We start from the raw sequence: 18,464 nt of genomic DNA, 5'->3' as shown, positions 1-18,464 counted from the left end.
TTGTATTTTAAAGTACTCACTGGAATGCTGGCTTGGGATTTCTAAGCATAAAAAGCAAGGGAGACTCTCAGGGGTAGGTGTTCCAGGGCCAAGGAGTTAAAAACACTAAGGCTATTTGTCCCGTCCCCTCATCCCCAACTCTTCACTTTTCCTCTGACTTCTATGTGCATACTTATAACACACACACACACACACACACACACACACACACACACATACACACCCCTGTAAAAGGACAAACCACAAGCACTGAAGGTCATTTCTCACCTGTCTGGGTCTCCTATGACTTGGCTGGAGCCTTCATCCCTGGGATTCCCAACTGAAAACCTTTCAAAGGCTGACATACCAGGATGGAAAAAAATTCTCTTATCATTTGGAGAAAATAATTTCAGGCTGGGTGGATAAACATGTACAGGAAATGCTTCTATAGAGGTCTTGATCCTCTGAAGATTAACACCCACGGAACAGGAGACCAGCCTCAAACTCAGAGGAAATAGGCAAGTTATAAAAACAGGAAGAGCAGGAAGTTTATTTTTGGATGAATATTTGTTCTAGTGACGCTCGCTCTCGACGCTGACAAGAACCTTGATCCGCAGGTCGTCCGCTGCAGCTGAGCGGCTGCGCTCCGTGGCTCCACAGAGGGCCTTGCCTCACTCCTGCATATCTGCCTCACTGCCCCTGGCTCAGGACTCCTCTCCAGCAGCCCCGTAGTCCTACAAGATCTCTAGCTCAGGCAAAACCTCACCCACCCCAGCCCCAGCTAGCCGAAACAGACTATCTCTGCAAGGCTGTCAATGAATTGCTAATGGTTGGTATCCTCCCAGTGTTGCAGCGTGATGGCCTCAGCTGCCCTCAGCAGACTGGTAACCTATCCTGTTTTACACTCAAGAGTTTCAGCCCCAACACACACACACACACACACACACACACACACACACACACACACACACAAATAAGAATTTCAAGATCACAAAAGAGCATTACACCAGGTGCAAGGCCGAATGTGACAGCACAGCTTACACCCGGGCCCTCGCCCATGGCTCCCTCTTGGTGGGAGTGGGGGTTGAGGGGGTGCTACTGTCGGGAGCACTGGTTTAGAGCTGTTTTATTATTTACCTCTCATGCCTCTCACCTCATTAGACCAAGTGCCCCAGGGCCCCACTGCTTAGCCATCACTATGCTCTCTCCTCCACCTGCCAAAGAAACCACCAGGCACACAGTAGGCTTGTTGTGACTTCTACTCAACAGTCAGGAGGAATTTTGCTCTCCACTCCTCTCACCTGTAGAGTCTCCTATGACCTTGGCAGGTAAACCCACAAAGGGAAAATAAGAATCTACCTGGCATTTTCCTTTTACTTAGGAGGAAAGGGCCTGTCCTCTAGAGCAGCAGAGGTCTTGAAAGGAAACTCCTCCCATCAGCCACTAGACGAAGCCAGCTGCCAGACACTAGCTGTGCTGTTGACTCTGATAGCCGTTTCACGGGTGCACAGAACAGCACAGCACAGCATAGCACAGCACAGTGGGTGGAGAGACTGGGATGAGGAGTCTGCGTTGCTCTCTGCCCTTCCTCCACGATAGCATGCTGACCCCAGGGGAAGAGCTTGAGTTAATGATGGATTTCTCTGCCTCAGCCATTAAAGTAGGAGAGATGCCTGCAGTGAGCTCTCGTCTTCTCGGCAATGGGTGAGCTTTACTGGGAAAACGCTTGTTCTGAGCAGAGACAGCGAGGGAGGAAGCTTGGGGGTCAGAAGAGCATCACCTCCCTAAACGGCAGATGTCTGCTCACTAGTAGCACTAGTCTACAGGTGTAGCTTGAACCCAATACGAAGCACTGGCTGGCCTTGAACTTGCAGTGGTCTTTTTGCTGACTGCTGGCATTACAGGTGTGGTCCCCATACAAAGCTTGCTTCATTATTTGTTTAAGAGAAAGAAAAACACTGGAGGTTCCAAATAGCTTCCTAACTATGTAGGCAAAGTTGATTTTTCCAGTAATTCAATGAGTGTGGACTGTCTGTCCCCATATCAGATGGCACGGGGTGGTATTATATATCTGCAAGCAGTGTGCCTCTAGTATCAGGTCTTCACCGTACTGAATGAAGGACCCTTTGACTTCAACAGGCATACCATCATTGTAACAGCAGCTGACATCTGAGATGTTGGACAGACACTGGATCAGGGTCGGTGACTTATTCTGTCTTCTCCGAAGGCACTTGTGAAATCCATGCTCCCCTTGTTTCTCCATTTCCACCCGTACTTCAGAGTCTCCCTTTAAAAAACAAGGTCGCTTGTGACTGAGATGGAGACCCACGTGGCAGTGTGAGTAAGCTGGCACTTGTCAAATGTCCATCAGCCTTATCCAAACAGTATCGTCCCCATTTTACAGATGAGACTCCTTCAGGTGAAGGGGCAGGCTTCGTCTCCAGACCACGGCTTCTGTGGTTGCTTTCTCTTTGGTGGGGTTGGCCATCCCTCCACAGCATGGACTCCTGCCAGAAGTATCTCATTTTCCACGGCTAATGACAAGAAGGCCTGACTGAATTGCTGGCTTTTGCACAAAGAAATGGTTAAGTCCACCCAGTTCCCGGTTTATATACTAGAGAGCGACAGGCAAACATGCTCAATATGGGGCCTATAAAAGAAAACTTACACGAAAAATGTAAAATATACCATAAATGCTTCTAAGTTATTTCTGAACCTAACAAAATCTCACGGAGTGCAAGACATTTGCGAGCACATTGAATGGAGGGGGTCACTACAGTACTTGATTAAAACAAATTCAGAGCCGGGAGGTGGTGGCACACGCCTTTAATCCCAGCACTTGGGAGGCAGAGGCAGGCGGATTTCTAAATTCGAGGCCAGCCTGGTCTACAGAGTGAGTTCCAGGACGGCCAGGGCTATACAGAGAAACCCTGTTTTGAAAAAAACCAAACCAAACCAAACCACCATATCTCCTATTTAGATCTAGGTTGTCAAGCTAAAAACAACTATATAGACATATGCTTCACCAATACTGAAAAGCTAGGACAGTAAGTCTCTAACCACCATTAACTATGACTCACCCAGGAGGCTTGTGCCACACAGGTTACCACACTACGGCTGCTGCGATCCAGCCAAGTGTTTCAATCACCTACTAATATAAAGCTTGCGAAACTCAATCCAAGCCCTTGAGGTAGAGATTGAGTGTCTCCCATTGGGGCGGGGACAAAAACATTATCTGTGTCCAACAAACGATGTTGGGGCAACACGACCCTGTGGGCCAGGTTTCTTCACCCAGCCTGGTGCCCTGTAAAATGGCCAGGTCCACAGGCTTACAGCCCCATGTCTGGTGACTTCTTAAGCCAGAAAGGAGCCAGGAAGCACCTCTACCATGCATTTCTGTGAAGGCATGGGGAGGTCTGTCCACAGACGGCTTATAGCATGGGCTCTTATCTGTGGGATGTCTCTTGATCTCCAACAACTACAGCAACACAGAGATGGGAGTGATTTTTCTCTAACATATGCACTCACATGTGTCAACACGTTCCCATTGGACTCACGAACTTCTCCTGAGTATACAATCCATTCATTAGCAGACAGTCCTGCTTCTCAGACTACCCCAATATTCCCAGTGCTCCTTGGCTTAGAGGTAAATTTTGCCCTCCTGGCCAGTCAACACAAGCCTCCAATTTAGCCAACATCTACAGGCAAAGTGGAGCAGCTGCTACCATTCAGCAGGCTCAGCAGATGGGCTGAGGGGGCTCACTCTGCAGTTTACTGGCCTAGTAGAAGGCCCAGTGGCCACTGAAGCTCTAGGTCTTCTGGCTTGGCCAGCCTGTCCACATGGCTCTGGCTTGTGATGTCCCAGTTCTCCGCTTTTTTTTGGGTGGGGGTGGGGGGACTTAACTCTGCTGTAACTAAGAAAATTTACCTGGCCAGACCGGAGAACAACCCAAGAGCTGCTTCATCCTCTTTCCTGAGACACAGCAATAAAAAGATGCACTACACTATCTCTTCTCTTTCCCACCTCTTTCCTCCGCACCCTCTGAAACACCCGACTTAATTCTAAAAGCATCCTATATCCAATCCACCCCACCTCTTGTGCACTTGTACAAACATTTGCTTTTGTTTTTTTTGTTTTAATCTGTGAAGAATTTACAGAAGGTCCCAACGTCAGCTTTGCTTTAAATGAAACAGCAGCCATGAGAAAGTGCCTACGAGTCAATCTTGTCAAATATGGATTTCTAAGGTTCTCTCATACCTAAGGAAAAGATGGAGGCGCTAGCTAGCAAGATGGCTCGGTGCTGACTCCAAGCCTGTCAGCCTGGGCTTGATCTCCTGGGCCCACATGGTGAAAGGAGAGAACAGATTCTCACAAGCTGTCCCCTGCCACCCACACACACCCTGTGGCATGTATGTACCTGTGCTCTGCCTTGTCCCAACCCCCATCCATTTAAAAATGTTAGAAAGTTGATTCTAGGCCTCCACCTCCCCACTGAGGAATGCAATGCGCCCCCCCACCCCCCTTCATTGAAGTCCAGGCGGTTACCCAGGCTCTGGCACCATCCCCAGCAAGGTACATGTCCAGACAGCCACTGACGGTGTTTCTTTTTGATACAAAAATGGAACTGCTCTAACTTGAATCATTGGAAGGTCTTTGCCACACATGGATTTTGAAGAAACTAGCAAATCTACAGATAGAGTAAAACTGTATTAAGTACACTTTTAAATCCTGTTAAACAAAGCAAGTTTATTAAAGAAACCATGTGTTAAGCTAGAGGCCACAGTGTGTGGGTCAATGATACAGAGTTTGCTTAGCATTCATACGGGCCTGGATCAGAGACCCAGGACTACTAAGATCAAATTAAAAGAAAAAACAAACTAAACTAACACAACAACAAAAGCCCAACCAACCAACCAACCAATCAGGTGGGCAAACAAAACCAGTAAGCATAGGTGGGCTGATGACAAGACTCAAGGGTCTGGAAATGTCTCTCACTATAGAACTTGAATCCCTGGGTTGAAACTCTTTACTTTCCTAAAAAAGAAAACTCCAAACTCAGTACACTTCAAAATCAGAAACCTTCTGAGTACTGACGGCATACCATAAGTGGGAAGTTCTAAAAAAAATTATTATTGTTGCTGTTTGAGAACAGGTACAGGCTAGCCTCAAACTGCTATGTAGCCAAGGGTGACCTTGGATTTCCAATCCTCCTGCTTTCAACTCCAGAGTGTTAGGATCTTAGGTGTGAGCCATCATGCCCTGCTTAATGTAGAAAAGTATTTTAAATGTTACATAAGCTAGCCTTAGGCTATGGGTATAAGGTGTGTATGAAACAACTCTTGAGTTTAGATTTGAGAGCCATCCCTGCCAAGAACCAACCAGCCTCCCAGCTTAGAGAGGGCTTCTGAGAGAAGGGTGTCTGGGAGCAGAGAAAAGAACGATTTCAAGTCGAATCATGGGTATAAGCTGAAGACCTGTGTTCTATTTAATACAGCTTTTCCAGTCTGCTTCTCTCTCTGTTGTCCCCCCCCCCCCTCCGGAGATTTTTCTGTCTATATTTTGTTTGTTATTCTAAGAGATCTCTCTGCATGTCCTGCTTGCTTGTGTCAATTCTTTAAGCATTACATACCAATCTAGTCATTTACTCTAGTTTTTTTATTATCTTATAAATCACTATCCCATGACCCATGACAACAAATATACATTTTTAACATTATAAAAAAATTTAAAGATCCGTCTACCTTTATTAAGACAGACAATAAACTAGTTAAGTGAGGCCCTGTCCTGAAATTATCATTTCATCACGCCTAAGTCTAACCTTAGTCTGTCTTAGGCTGACCCTAAACTTAAAAATTCACCTCTTTATAAACATAAATAAAATACTTAACTAAATAAGATCACCTATGATCTACACTCCCTAAATCTCTTTATCTCCTCCCTTAAGAATTTTCTAACAAGATGACTCACAGAATGACGATTTTTGTTCTTTTAGATTTATAAAGCCCCTCATATAATTTATATATCTTTATTTTTTTATAACTAAAAATTATATATTTTCAAACTCATGTGTTAAGAGCCCCCCCCACACACACACACACGGTTTCTCTGTATAGTCCTAGTCCTTGTCTCACTCTGTAGACCAGGCTGGCCTTGGACTCTGAAGTCCCAATTAAAGGCGTGCACCACCACTGCCCGTCGTGTTAAGAGTTCTTTCTACAGCCTTAAGGGAAGTCCTAGGCATCCCAATGTTTACCATTTTGCTAAGACATAGCCATACCCTCAACTCCTAGACTCTTACTGTTTCTAATTATCATAAAGTCATTAATGTTAACAAAGACATCCCTCAAAATTATTATTATACAAACAAGCCTACTCCCATAACAGCCAGTAATACTCATACTCACACTGGGCCCTGTTCCAGAGACAAAACCATGTCCCTCTGTCCCCACCAAGGCCACACCAGGCTCAATGCATCCCCATGATCACATTATACAATGTATACAATTTTTTCCAGACAGTAAAGCATTTCCAGTCACAAGCATTTGGGGTAATGATATATTTATTGTGGGGATCTTAGTTGAGCTGGGGGGTACCCAGGTTCCTGTCACTGCCTTCCCATGCTTGGATTCCCCTCTAAGGCCTTAGGTCTAGAAGCCTCATGCAAGATTACAAACCTACAGAAATGCCTGGTGGGCTGGGCAGAAACGTTTCAGGGAGAATGAACAAGAGCCAGTCTCAGCAAAATCCAGGAAAGGCAAGGGCTTTCAGAAATAGCAAGGCTTCCCCGGGACCCTCCCACAAGCCTATCTTACAAAACTAAAACGGCTCTATATACCCAGAGACCGGTTCCCTGTTGTCAGGGTCAAAGCTCTTCCCTGTACACAGCAGAGCGGCTCAGGTAAAGCTGAGTCGGGTCAGAAATGATACTGCTGTTCACACAATGAACAGAATCAAATGCTGGGGCTTAATAGCCTGGACACTAGATCCAGACTGCTTGAGTTCAAATCCACCCTCTGCTGTGAGTTTTTTGATCCTGAATGAACTGCCCAGTCTCTTTATGACCCTGCAAATGAGATGTCTCAGCTGCCTAGTTTCAGGGGCATGATCACATCAAAGACAGCATGGTCCTTATACGGGCACTACTTAAAGTTTTGCATAGGTCCCCTTTATGGTTTCTAAAAGAAAGCATTAATTTTATCATCACAAGTTAATACAATATACCATCCCAACTAGACCTTGTTAATTCTGGTAGCGTGGCCCTTCTTGCTAAGTGACAAAACCTCATTTCAGTATATATATCATACATACATACATACATACATACATACCATATGGCAGTGATAAATTTTCCAGAATAGCATTTTAAATTATTTACACACAAGCATGTAATCATACTCACACAGGTGCACACAAACACACACACACACACACACACACACACACACACTCCAACACAACACTCAGATGACAATGGCCAGTGCTAACACCATATTCCAGATATGTTTTTGTGATACACATTTTGTGATACACATTGGATCCTGTCACGCAGGTAGAGTTCCATATCTTCTTTTCTTTGACCCCAATATTGTATTTCTGTATTACCAACAATTCCCTGAAGAGCTGGTGAGATGACGCAGCTCTTAAGGGCACACACTGTTTTTGGAAAGGACCCAAGTTTGGTTCTCAGAACCTACTTTCAGTGGTTTACAACTGCTGGTAACTCTAGGTTCAGGGGACCTAATGCCCTTCTCTGACCTCTATACAAAATACTCAGCAGCACAAACTCACACAGAGACATACAAATAATTAAAACAAAATCCTTAAAACAAAACAAACACCCCAGCAGGGCATGGTGGCACACACCTTCAATCCTAGCACTCAGGAGGCAGCATGTATATCTCTGTGAGTTCAAGACAAGCCTGGGCTACAGAGTGAGACCTTGTCTCAAACAACAAAGCAAAACGTAACACAACATCACAGCTCACAACACCAGTTCCCTGACAGCCCCCTTTTCCATGGCTACACAGTACGTGGGTCCTTCATATAACCGAATTATTTTATCTTTACCTTTCCAGAAGAAATTCTCATAGTAGGGGAGGGTAAGGAACACAAACAACTAAACTGCTTCCCAGAAAGAGGATGCTTCCAACAACTGTGCATGAGAAATATTTCTTACCCAAGCCACAATCTTACAATATTTTTCCATTGGACAGAAAGTTGGATCCAGTCAGTTGTTAGCTATTTTGTCCTAGCTATGATTTTCTCTTTTAATCAGTTAGCATGCTATTTAAAGCGGGGAGGAGGAGGAAGAGGCCGTGGTAGTGGTGGCCTGGAAGATGGCTCAGCAGGTAAGACAGTAGCTATAAAAGCCTGACTTTTATTTCTGGAACTCACTTTATAAAGCCTGGTGCAGTGGTGTTCAGCAGCAACCCTAGTACTGCTACTGCAAGATGGAAGGTAGTCGGAACTGCCTGGAGCATGGGTTGGGGGCTAGGAGCGAGCCTGAAGGGCTCGGCACAGTACAGAGCAGCACCAGAAACCACAGGAGAGATCTTGCCTGGACAAGGTGGAAGGCATGAGCTAACTAACTGCTCAGAGCTGCCCTGACTTCCGCATGCACACGCACACAAACAAAAAAAGGAACTGTTTGTTTTGCTATTGGCTGTCTAATGTCTCTTCTATAAGTCCCCAAATTCATAGTTTTAGATTAACTCTTCATGTATCATACCCGAAATTCACCTTTTCATTGCTTGTTTGCTAAGCTTCTCTGTGATGCTGTATACAGTCAAGCTAGGGGAAACTCAGTAATTCCTCTGTTGAGTTTTTTCCTGGTACTCGGAGGTGCAGACAATTCTGCTTCCTTCCAAGCCGAGTTAAAATACCCATAGTAAGTTTACTCTGAAGATGTGAGGGGAGGTTCTCCATTAGCAGGAAATCCTGAGTGTAGGCTCCAGTGTGGTGTGGTGAAATGAGGAAAACTATCACAGTCAAACCCCAGGATACAAACTGGATGTCTGCGTGAGATCCACTCTCCGGAACGAAGCCACTCATTACCAAGCTCTGCTCAGTAGCCAGCCAGGAACAGTCTCAAGTTCTCATCCTCATGAGGGTTGTTTAGTAGACTGCCGGGCATGGAGTGGAAAGGAGGAGGAAAGTGAACACAGGTCAGCTCGGAGCAGGGAGGAGTCACTTGTCATTCTACCAGCTCTACCTGCAGTAGGCAAGATGTCACAAGTTCAAACGGGATCCTTCCCGGCTCCTTTTCAGAAGGCAAAGGTCAGGCAGCTAGTAGCTTTTCTTGTAGAAAGTCATTGCAACAGACACAGAAACAAGGGAAACGAAGGAGCACGTTATAAACACCACCCTGCTCAGAACCAACCACCTTTATATTGCAAGTGTTTTAAACCATATGGTTGTTTAGTGCATGTGGAGGTCAGGGACCGCTTGCAGGGATCTTTCTCTCCTTCCAGCCTTCTCTGAGGTCCCCCTCAGGTCACTAGGACATTAAGCTGCTCGCTGAGCTACCTCACCAGCCCTCAAGCACGTTTAGAACTCTTAACATAGATAAAGGGACAACTGAGGTGGGAACTATAACTGCCTGTCCCGCTCCCCCGTCCACCTGCACCTGACCGCTTTCCCACAAACTCCAAGCTGAAAGGCGTGATTTTACCCAATACCTATTTGTTGACTAATCATTTAACCTTTACCTTAATAGTTATTATAAATAAAGAGACTTACCAGAAATAAGGAAACGTTACTGGTGCTTCCTGGTCTATGGTTCCCTTTTGCAAGCATATTGAAGAATATCCCAAATAATCTCTCAGACAAGCGAAGATACAAAGCATAGCCATTTGTCAGCAAACAGAAACAAGAGCTAAGCGTCCCGGGAGAAGACTTTCTTCTCAAAAGGACGCCATGAGTCATGTCTTCATGGTCACCTGGTAACATGCAGCATACTGTGTTAAAAGTTCTATGTGACTGGCACTAGAGTTGGTTTGGTTACACCAGCATTACCCAAAGTATGGTCTGACTGGTAGCATTTCTTGGTAATGGAGATTTTTTTTCAATTACACTATAATCTTATCGATCACTGCTGCATATGGGCATGCCAACAGAAACACAGTATGCAGTACAGAACTGTTCTTTCCGAAACCTCCCTTCATCCATTCATGCCTCTTGTCCACTCCTGGCCCACTGCAGACAAGAAGCAGGAAGGTGTGGCATCACTCTCCGAGCCTGTATTTCTCATCCCTAACATAGACAGGCGAATGTTTTAAGTGAGACTGATCTTAAAAAAAAAAAAAAAAAAAAAAAAAAAATCAGTAAGGAGCTGGAGAGATGGCTCAATGGTCAAGGGCACTGGCCGCTCTTACGTAAGACCCAGGGTCCATTCCTAGCACCCACACGGCAAGCATCTGTAACTGCAGTTCCAGACAGTCCAACGCTCTCTTCCGTCCTCTGTGGGCACTCCATGGTGCACAAGCATACATGCAGGCAAACACCCATGTGACACAAATTTAAAAATACCCCCAATTTTCTTAATTTTAAAAAATAAACAGTAAATAAGGCTACATCTGGGAAAAGGCTTTCCCCGTGTCTTATGAACTTAAAGATGAGATGTGTCCCTCACAGAAACATTTCTTGGTTTTGTTTTCTAACGTGCATCAAATGATGGCCATGGCTGGTTAATCCCAGGGCTTGGGAGGTAGAGCAGGTTTCAGGCCAGCCTGGACTTACACAGTAAGGCCAGGTCTCAAAATACCAAAAAAAGCAGAAAAAAAATTAAAATTCTCATTTCCTAGCCAGGCGTGGTGGCACACGCCTTTGATCCCAGCACTCGGGAGGCAGAGGCAGGCAGATTTCTGAGTTCGAGGCCAGCCTGGTCTACAGAGTGAGTTCCAGGACAGCCGGGGCTATACAGAGAAAATCCTGTCTCGAAAAAACAAAACAACAAAAAAAAAGAGCTCACCTAAAAATTCTCATTTCCTCTCAGGTAGCCTCTGTCAACAAAAAATAACAAACAAATAACTGACCAACAAGCGCCAACCACACAGCTCTGTAACTGAGCAAGTCTTAAGAGGAGAGTGTAGGAGCTGCAGCCTGCATCTTCCTCAGGCTGGGGTCACAGCTTTTAGAGGATGGCTGGGGCCCTGCAGGAAGCCACTGTCAGAGTGAAGGCTGGAGGCTTGTGAATGGACCTTCCCTCTCACAGTGACCCCCATAAAAAGCTAAAGCTGAGACTCACACGCTTTCTTATCAGTGCCTGCTTCCTTTACCTAAGCCCTGGGGAAGTTAAACACCTCCCTTGCCGGCAGCCAGCCCTGGCCCTACTGAGTGCCACGGTTCCCACTGTTAAGTTTGGCTATCACCCTGGGACCCCGCAGAGCCACAAAGACGCAGAGACACAAAGATGCTGCGAAGCAGTGAGTGGATGAATCCAGGCACCAACTAAAACCGGGAGAAACTTAAAACACGTGTTGTATTTTCACCTTGCTCTACTTCTGGCTTTCTCAGGAAACTCCGTGGCAACTACATGATGGGCTTTGATGTTGGTTTTTAGACAGGGTAGTATGCAGCCTGGCAGGCTCCAAACTCACTCACCACATAACCAGAGATTACCTTGAACTCATATTTCTGCCTCCACTTCCCAAGGACTGCAATTCCAGTTATGTGTCTGGTTTATGTACTGCTGGAAGTCAAACTCAGTGTTTTATGGATGCTAGGCAAAAATTAAGCCACATCCTGAGCCAAAACCATAGTGATTTGAATTGTTTCCTGAATGGGGAAAATGGAAGGCTGTCAGGCCGAAGCTGGTTGGCCCGAGTGACAATCTTAAGTGTACAGAGATGCCCAGGGACCCAGTAATTTCTCTCCGTCATTCAGCTCTTTCAAGAATTCAGGTCACCCACCACCTATCCAGCTGTCCCTCTGCTACCATCTCGGCGTGTTCTCCAGATTATCAACTACTAGACATTTAATTCCCAAAGTCACAAGCGAGGGTATCTGAAGGTAGGGAGTGGAAAGGAACCCCAGGGTGCATTAGAGATTTATAAAAGCAGGAGAGACCTGAGCTAGCCATCTGTCTTGACATGTGGTACCCTGCACTGACTTGCAGCAGTAAGATCCTTCCCGGACTCCGCCACCTGATCTTGAACCTTTCGGCCTTTAGAAGTGTCAATAAGCAAACATTTATTCTTTGATCATTGCTAGAAAAATAAATAAGTAAATTAATTAATTAATTAATTAAAACCAGACCCTATCACCAGCCGAAACATCTAGAACTCTATTCAGCCTTGAATTAGAGTGCTCTGTAGTCCCCAGGTATCCCGCCTTTGCCCGGCCATCACATACATTTTCTGTCTAAAGTTGAATCCTGAGTAAATCTCTCTGACAACTGCCCTTAACTCAAAGTTGTCGGTCTGACCTTTGAGCAAAACATTCCAGCCTGATTCTTCAATTTTGTTGAGAAGGTACCAAGGAGGAAATTGTCCCTTCTTCCACTTTTATCAATACTAGCATCTTACAGGGTGGAGATCTGAAGCCTCTGCCATCGGACTCTCCCAGCCTCCTCAGCTACACCCCAGCCTCTCACTTATCCTGCTAGCCCCCTACTCCCGCCTTCATTATTGCTCAGGGATTTCGCCAGTGACCTTTTTGCCTTTGACCTCAAGTTCACCTCCCATAGCAATACTCAGTTTCCTTCTGTCCTCTACCCTCTCTAAACTTCCACTGACTTTCATTAACAGGTACAGCGGATATCCACAGCACCTACCTCACAGGCTAGAATGAGGGTGCCAGGCTCAGGGGACAGTGTCTGGCACGGAGTGATGAACTCAGATGTTTTTACAGGTACAGCTGGAAGACCTGCTGTGGTCATGTCACCCCCCATTAAAAACTGTCAATGGCTTCCTGAAGCGTCCAGAGCAGTTAGCTCAGCACTCGGATGCATCCTTTTCCCCATCTGTCCCAAGCCACATTTCCCCCTAAACTTTACCTCTTCACGTTACTCCTCCCCACTTCAAGTATCCATTTGCTCTAGTGGAGGGAAAAGCCCACTCAGGCCTAGAGCCTTGAAGTCAGATTGCCCTGGGTTCAGTACGTTTTAGAGCTTAACTTGGTTTTCCTCCCAATAGGAAAAAAGTTACTAAGAGGATTGAATGGGATGATGTGATCAAGTCCTCGGGCAAGTGACAGGCACACACAAAACATGCAGTGTGAATACTCCTGTTTCTCCCCCTGGCCCACATGGGTGTGTATGCTATACCCATACACCCAAACCTGCTGTCCTTTAAGATGAGGGAGGCGCCCCTTTCTCCACCAGGAGTTCCCAGAATTCTACCCACCTAACTAACCTCCTCCCTGCCAAGAAACGCCTAGAGGCCTAGAGACACTGTAGCTCCCGGACCCGCTGGCCCTCCTCACATCTTAGTGTTTCTGTTCAAAACAGGGAGAGGAAAGTCACATCTTTTTCTTCTTTCACTTTCCCTAGGGCTTTCTTTGACTAAACTTGTATTGCCAGAACAGTTCTTGCATTCTTATCTAAAAGACAAACTTTGGCGCACGGGTCTGTATACCTGGCTGCCGCCGGCTGTGGACATTCCCGAATCGGATGCAGCTTTGAGCTCCGTATGGGCCCGTAAATGACAGAAACCCTAAAAAACATTAGCTGAGGAAAAAACACAACTTTCTGAGCAAAGGCAAAAGGCAGCTCCAAGTTTTAAACACGGAAGAGGCAGTTCTACCACACAGCTGAGTCTCCAGACAGAGATGGATCTGTGCAGGGCCACACTCGAGAAGTAAAGAATCCAAAGGCACGCTAAGGCCAAACTACACAAGACTGAAAGGAAGTCAGCCTTCTGTCTGCTCCAAGCAAGGCACGGCTGTCTTTCCAGGGCCGAGGGTGGTGGCTTTTAAACAAAGAAGTTCCAGGCCTCTGGTGCAAGAAGTCCTGGAGGCGCACGGACCTGAGGAGAGACTCTTACATACCATGTACTTGAAAAATTAGATCTCCGAGCCCCAGGAGGCTATTCTAAAGTCCTACCCAAGCGTGTATGCTATGCAGCCGTGGTAGTAAGCACAGCTGAATTCCTAGTCACATACACCCCACAGCCCACTAAAGATAGCTAGAAGAGGTCTGCTGTGCGCCAGAGTCTTCTTTTAAGTAAGAATGCAAGAAACTGTTCAGGCCAGGATGTTTTAGTCACAGCCCTCAGAAAACTGAAAGAGGAAAAAAAGACGTGACTTCTCTCTCCTTGTTTTGAATGAGAACACCTTGGTTTGACATCAGGCCGTGATAGTACTGGGACTCACGGCCCCTAGCCTCAAGCATTTACCCATGAACACCCTGAAAATGATCCAAGCCTATCAGAAACTGGCCAAGACAGCAACAAGTAATGACTCCGGCCCACATAAGGGAATCAATGCTGACTTCTCCATAGCAACTTGAGCGGGTTGTGACCTGGAACACGTCTCCTTTAGACTAAACCCTACACTAAGTATCTATAGTGAGAGTCAGTTCTCTGCTCTAATGGAAAGTTTTTCTTCAGCTGCCTAAACCAAGATGAACCAGCCTGTCTCTGCACCAACTTCCTGTGGCGTGTTTTGGACAGCAATTGGGGAGAGGCTATTCATTCATTTACAACAAGGTAACCCATTCTAGATCAGCACTAGAGCTGGGCAGATAGCTACCCTCTATGTTATTAAAATCTTCGATTGGCCAGCCCTTGGGGCCATGTTTTTTAACTCCTGACCTATGATGACATTTTTTCTTTTACCTTTTTCTCCCTGGTCATTCTCCAACCCCCAAGCTCAGGAACCCTAAAACCCACCTACATCTCTTCTCCCCGGCTACTGGCTGTTGGCACTTTATTTACTAATCAGAAATAATTTGGTGGCAAGGTCACATAGTCATTTGGGTCTAAGTGCAGGCAGGCTATTTCGTCTCTGGGGCAACCAGGTTTTGGGAGCCACACTCAGCATTACAATATACAGCAAAAGCCAAACCTCAACATCCTTGTGATCCCAGGACGTGGGAGGCACAGGCAGGAGAATCAAGAGTTCAAGGACAGCCTCATATCACCATCCCAAGCACCCTTCTCCGAAAACAACAACAACAAAACCCAGGTGGCCTGCAGTCTTACCTCAGTAATTAAGTATTTACCTAGCCCATGGGAGGTCCTGGGTTAGATCCTCAGTATGGAGAAAAACCAACAAAACCTTGGTTATTTTTGCTGCTTCCTATGATGAATTTATTGTTTAAGCCACAAATGGGGACCAGAGCTGGCTGGAACATTCTGTGATTTGGGTCAAGAGCATCCTTTGCTGTTCATGCTAATACTTCTAGGAATACTGGTCCTCTCTCAGGGCTCCCATGTGTGGCTGTGGAGTTGGGGCCTCTTTCTTCCCTCCTGTATGGGATACTATTCTGGGGAATTCTCTTTCTCCTTTGGTCCTTTGGTTTTGGTTGCTACATACTTTACACCTTTCTGCCATTTTGCTAGAGTTGGGCCGTAGCAGCAGAGATACACACATCTGCCCAGTTTACTACATTTAACTAGAAGCCAGAGTCAGTGTTTACAAAGAACCACAAGGTCAGTGCTGTGTCACCCCCCACCCCCAGTACAGTAAAGACTAACAGTGGGGACTCAGGGGGAGCAGTTTTGTCACTTCCACTTTAAGCGCATCAGCAGTGTTTGTTCTGGGGTGACTGAATGGGCAGAGGAAAGGCTTTCACAGGAACCTGGCATCTCAAAAAAGGACCAGGGGCTTTTACTCAGCTTGTCCTGGCAGGGCCTCGTTTCCTCATGGTCTCTGGAAATGGCTTCTTAGAATGCAAAAATCTTTGGGAGCAACAGGCAGTTTGACCTTTAGTCAGAAAGGAGAGTGAGCAGGGGTGACAGCTCTGAACTTCCTTACGTTGCTCACCTCGCCAACGCTTCCCAACCTACTAACTACATCCAGGCACTTTCTGAGCACAAATACACAAAAGATGCTCCTGTTCATATAGAGAGAGACCAAGCATGAACACATAAGCCAACAGACCAGACATATTTACGTCTAGTGACATAAGAGAGGGTGGCTAGGGTCAGCACAGGTACCTGAGAGGAGTTGACAGGGCAAACAGAGAAACGGTATCCCTTTCTGAAGCAACGATAACTGTGAAAATCCTGAGGCAAGAGAGGCACAGACTTACACAGAAGACAGGAGAGCCTGTGCAACACAAGCCAGGAAGACTGGGAGTTAGTGATGACTCCGGCCACTGCTGAGTCCCACAGGAAATGCCTATCCAGTTTTAAACAACAAGAGAGGTGAGCGATGTGATTTCCATAAGGATTCTTGGGGGCTAGTCTGCAGAAAAGTACTCAAGGACAAGAGTGACGTGGCGTCCCAGTGCTCCTCCGGCCAAAGCTCACATGAGAAACTTTGGGAGCCTGGCCAAGAGGGCCAGTGGCAAGGAAAGCAAGTCTGGGGTGTGCTGTGGAGGAACAAGATACCTCAGCTGGATGACTATGCATGAAAAGGCCATACAGGGAAGATGGACGCCCAAAGGGATGGGGATGTAGCTCAGCAGACAGTGCCTAGGGTGTCCATGGCAACACGGAGTGGGGGTGGGATGGCAAAGATAGCACACATTTGGGACCTGGGTGACAGTAAAGAATGGTAGTGCCATCTGCCAAGGCTGGTAGTTAGGTGGAACGCATCAGATGCTTGTCACACACCCATGTGGCAAGGCTGGGAGTTAGGTGGAACACTCCAAGTGCTTGTCACACACCCATGTGGAGTCACCATAGAAACCTTGAGTCCTGGCAAAGGCCAAGCTGGAGAAGTCAGACTGAAGGGTACACGCACACAGTCAGTAAAGACAGGGGCAGGATAGCACCCAGGCCAGCCGGGAGAAAGGGGCAGGCTAAGCCTCGGTAGAATGTTCCAGTCCTTACAGAACTGACATTGTAATAAGTCAAAACAAAATCTCAGTGTCACCATGTAACCACAGGAGTTAGCTGGGCATGGCGGCACACTTGAAGCCAATGCAGGAGAATTACAAGTTCAAGGCAATTAGTGAGATCTGCAAAACATGAAATCCTGACACGTGGGGACTCTAGAGGTGAAGACAGCAGGAAGAATCCAAGTCTGAGTCTAGCCTGGGCTATGTCTAGCCTGGGCTATGAAACTTGAGCCAGTATCCAAAATACAAATAAAAAGCAGGCAGGAGGGAAAGCTAGGCATGCAGCTTGGAGGGGGAGCACCATCAAGAGGCCAAAGGGGAGCTGGGTTAGACAATCAGGAGCACTCGGGAGGCAGAGACAGGCGGATTTCTGAGTTCGAGGCCAGCCTGGTCTACAAAGTGAGTTCCAGGACAGCCAGGACTACACAGAGAAACCCTGTCTCGAAAAACTAAAAAAAAAAAAAAAAAAAAAAAAAAAAGAGAGAGAGAGAAGTAGAAATGAATCCTCCCACATCTGAGCATCTCCCGCTCTGCCTGAGAACTTCAGTACCATCCCAGAGCCAACAAGTACTCCCAGACCCGAACAGACAGGGCTCCAGGCTGCCCTGAGTCTGAGCTCTAGGAGGCGCTGCAAGAAAGCATGGTGGGTGGGGTTTTAGTGACTATAGGCAAACGGAACAACCTTCCAAAGCAAACAACTGTTTCCAGAAACGGGTGAGTTCAGAAGGACTGAGTGCACTAGCGTTCCTGAGAGCACAAAGAGAACCTCAGAACACTGAAGACAAACTCAAGGGTGGAATCCCAAAGCAAGGCCTCTGGTGAGACCAGAATCTTGGCCAGCCACACAGCTGTGCTGAAGAGGAAGCAGTCACACAGTAAGACCCCTGTGACTTCGAAGCATAGCTGAGGAAGGCCTAGAACTCAGGTCACGGCTGTCACTGATGGGCACAACTATACCAAATAGATGGGTCACCATATGTCACTGTACTCCTGAAGCTGTTGCTTCTGGTTGGTCTGCTAGTGGAAGAACACAGGACCCTTCCTGGATGACTGGATATACACGCACATGCGCACACACCCTGAGAGAGCCAATATCCGTGGGATGTTCATGCCAACAATGTTCCCTTTGACTTAATTTGTTTTATTTTTGACCTGGGGATCCAACCAGGACTTTTGTTTAAGCACATGTGAACCACAACTTTTAATTGTTTTAAGAAGTATGATGGCAAGCCAGATGTGTTGCATTAAAATCTGTAATCAAATACACTCACAAGCTAAATATATGAACTGTGTTATTAGGGCTGGAGAGATGGCTCAGCAGTTAAGAGCACTGACTGCTTTAGCAGAGGGCCTGAGCTTGGTTCTCAGCCACTCACAACTGTCCCCTAACTCAAGCTCCAGACTGACGCCCTCTTCTGGACTCTGCTGGCAGTGCACTCATGTGCAGATACCCCACACAAACATATACACAAGTAAAATTAAATAAAAACGAAATGCATGGTAACCAGATATACACAAGTTTACTATTGATCTATGATC

General features: G+C 46.4%; 1 protein-coding gene across 2 annotated transcripts in view; it reads right to left on the bottom strand.

The window, feature by feature from the left end:
* Window positions 1-18,464, bottom strand: part of Spred2 (sprouty-related EVH1 domain containing 2) — a 99,585-nt gene that overhangs the window by 59,569 nt on the left and 21,552 nt on the right. Inside the window, exon 1 of one of the 2 annotated variants that reach the window (XM_006514456.4) lies at window positions 268-17,413. The exons of the other annotated variant lie outside the window; for it this stretch is intronic. Coding sequence (XP_006514519.1) covers window positions 268-344 — 77 coding nt within the window. The 5' untranslated portion in view covers window positions 345-17,413. Of the gene's footprint in view, window positions 1-267; window positions 17,414-18,464 lie in introns of those variants that run through there. 2 annotated transcript variants of the gene reach the window in all.

This window comes from Mus musculus, chromosome 11, assembly GCF_000001635.26.
Source record: "Mus musculus strain C57BL/6J chromosome 11, GRCm38.p6 C57BL/6J".
NCBI classification, from domain to species: domain Eukaryota; kingdom Metazoa; phylum Chordata; class Mammalia; order Rodentia; family Muridae; genus Mus; species Mus musculus.
Note: the sequence above shows the minus strand (reverse complement) of the source record. Positions and strands in the feature narration are given on the sequence as shown.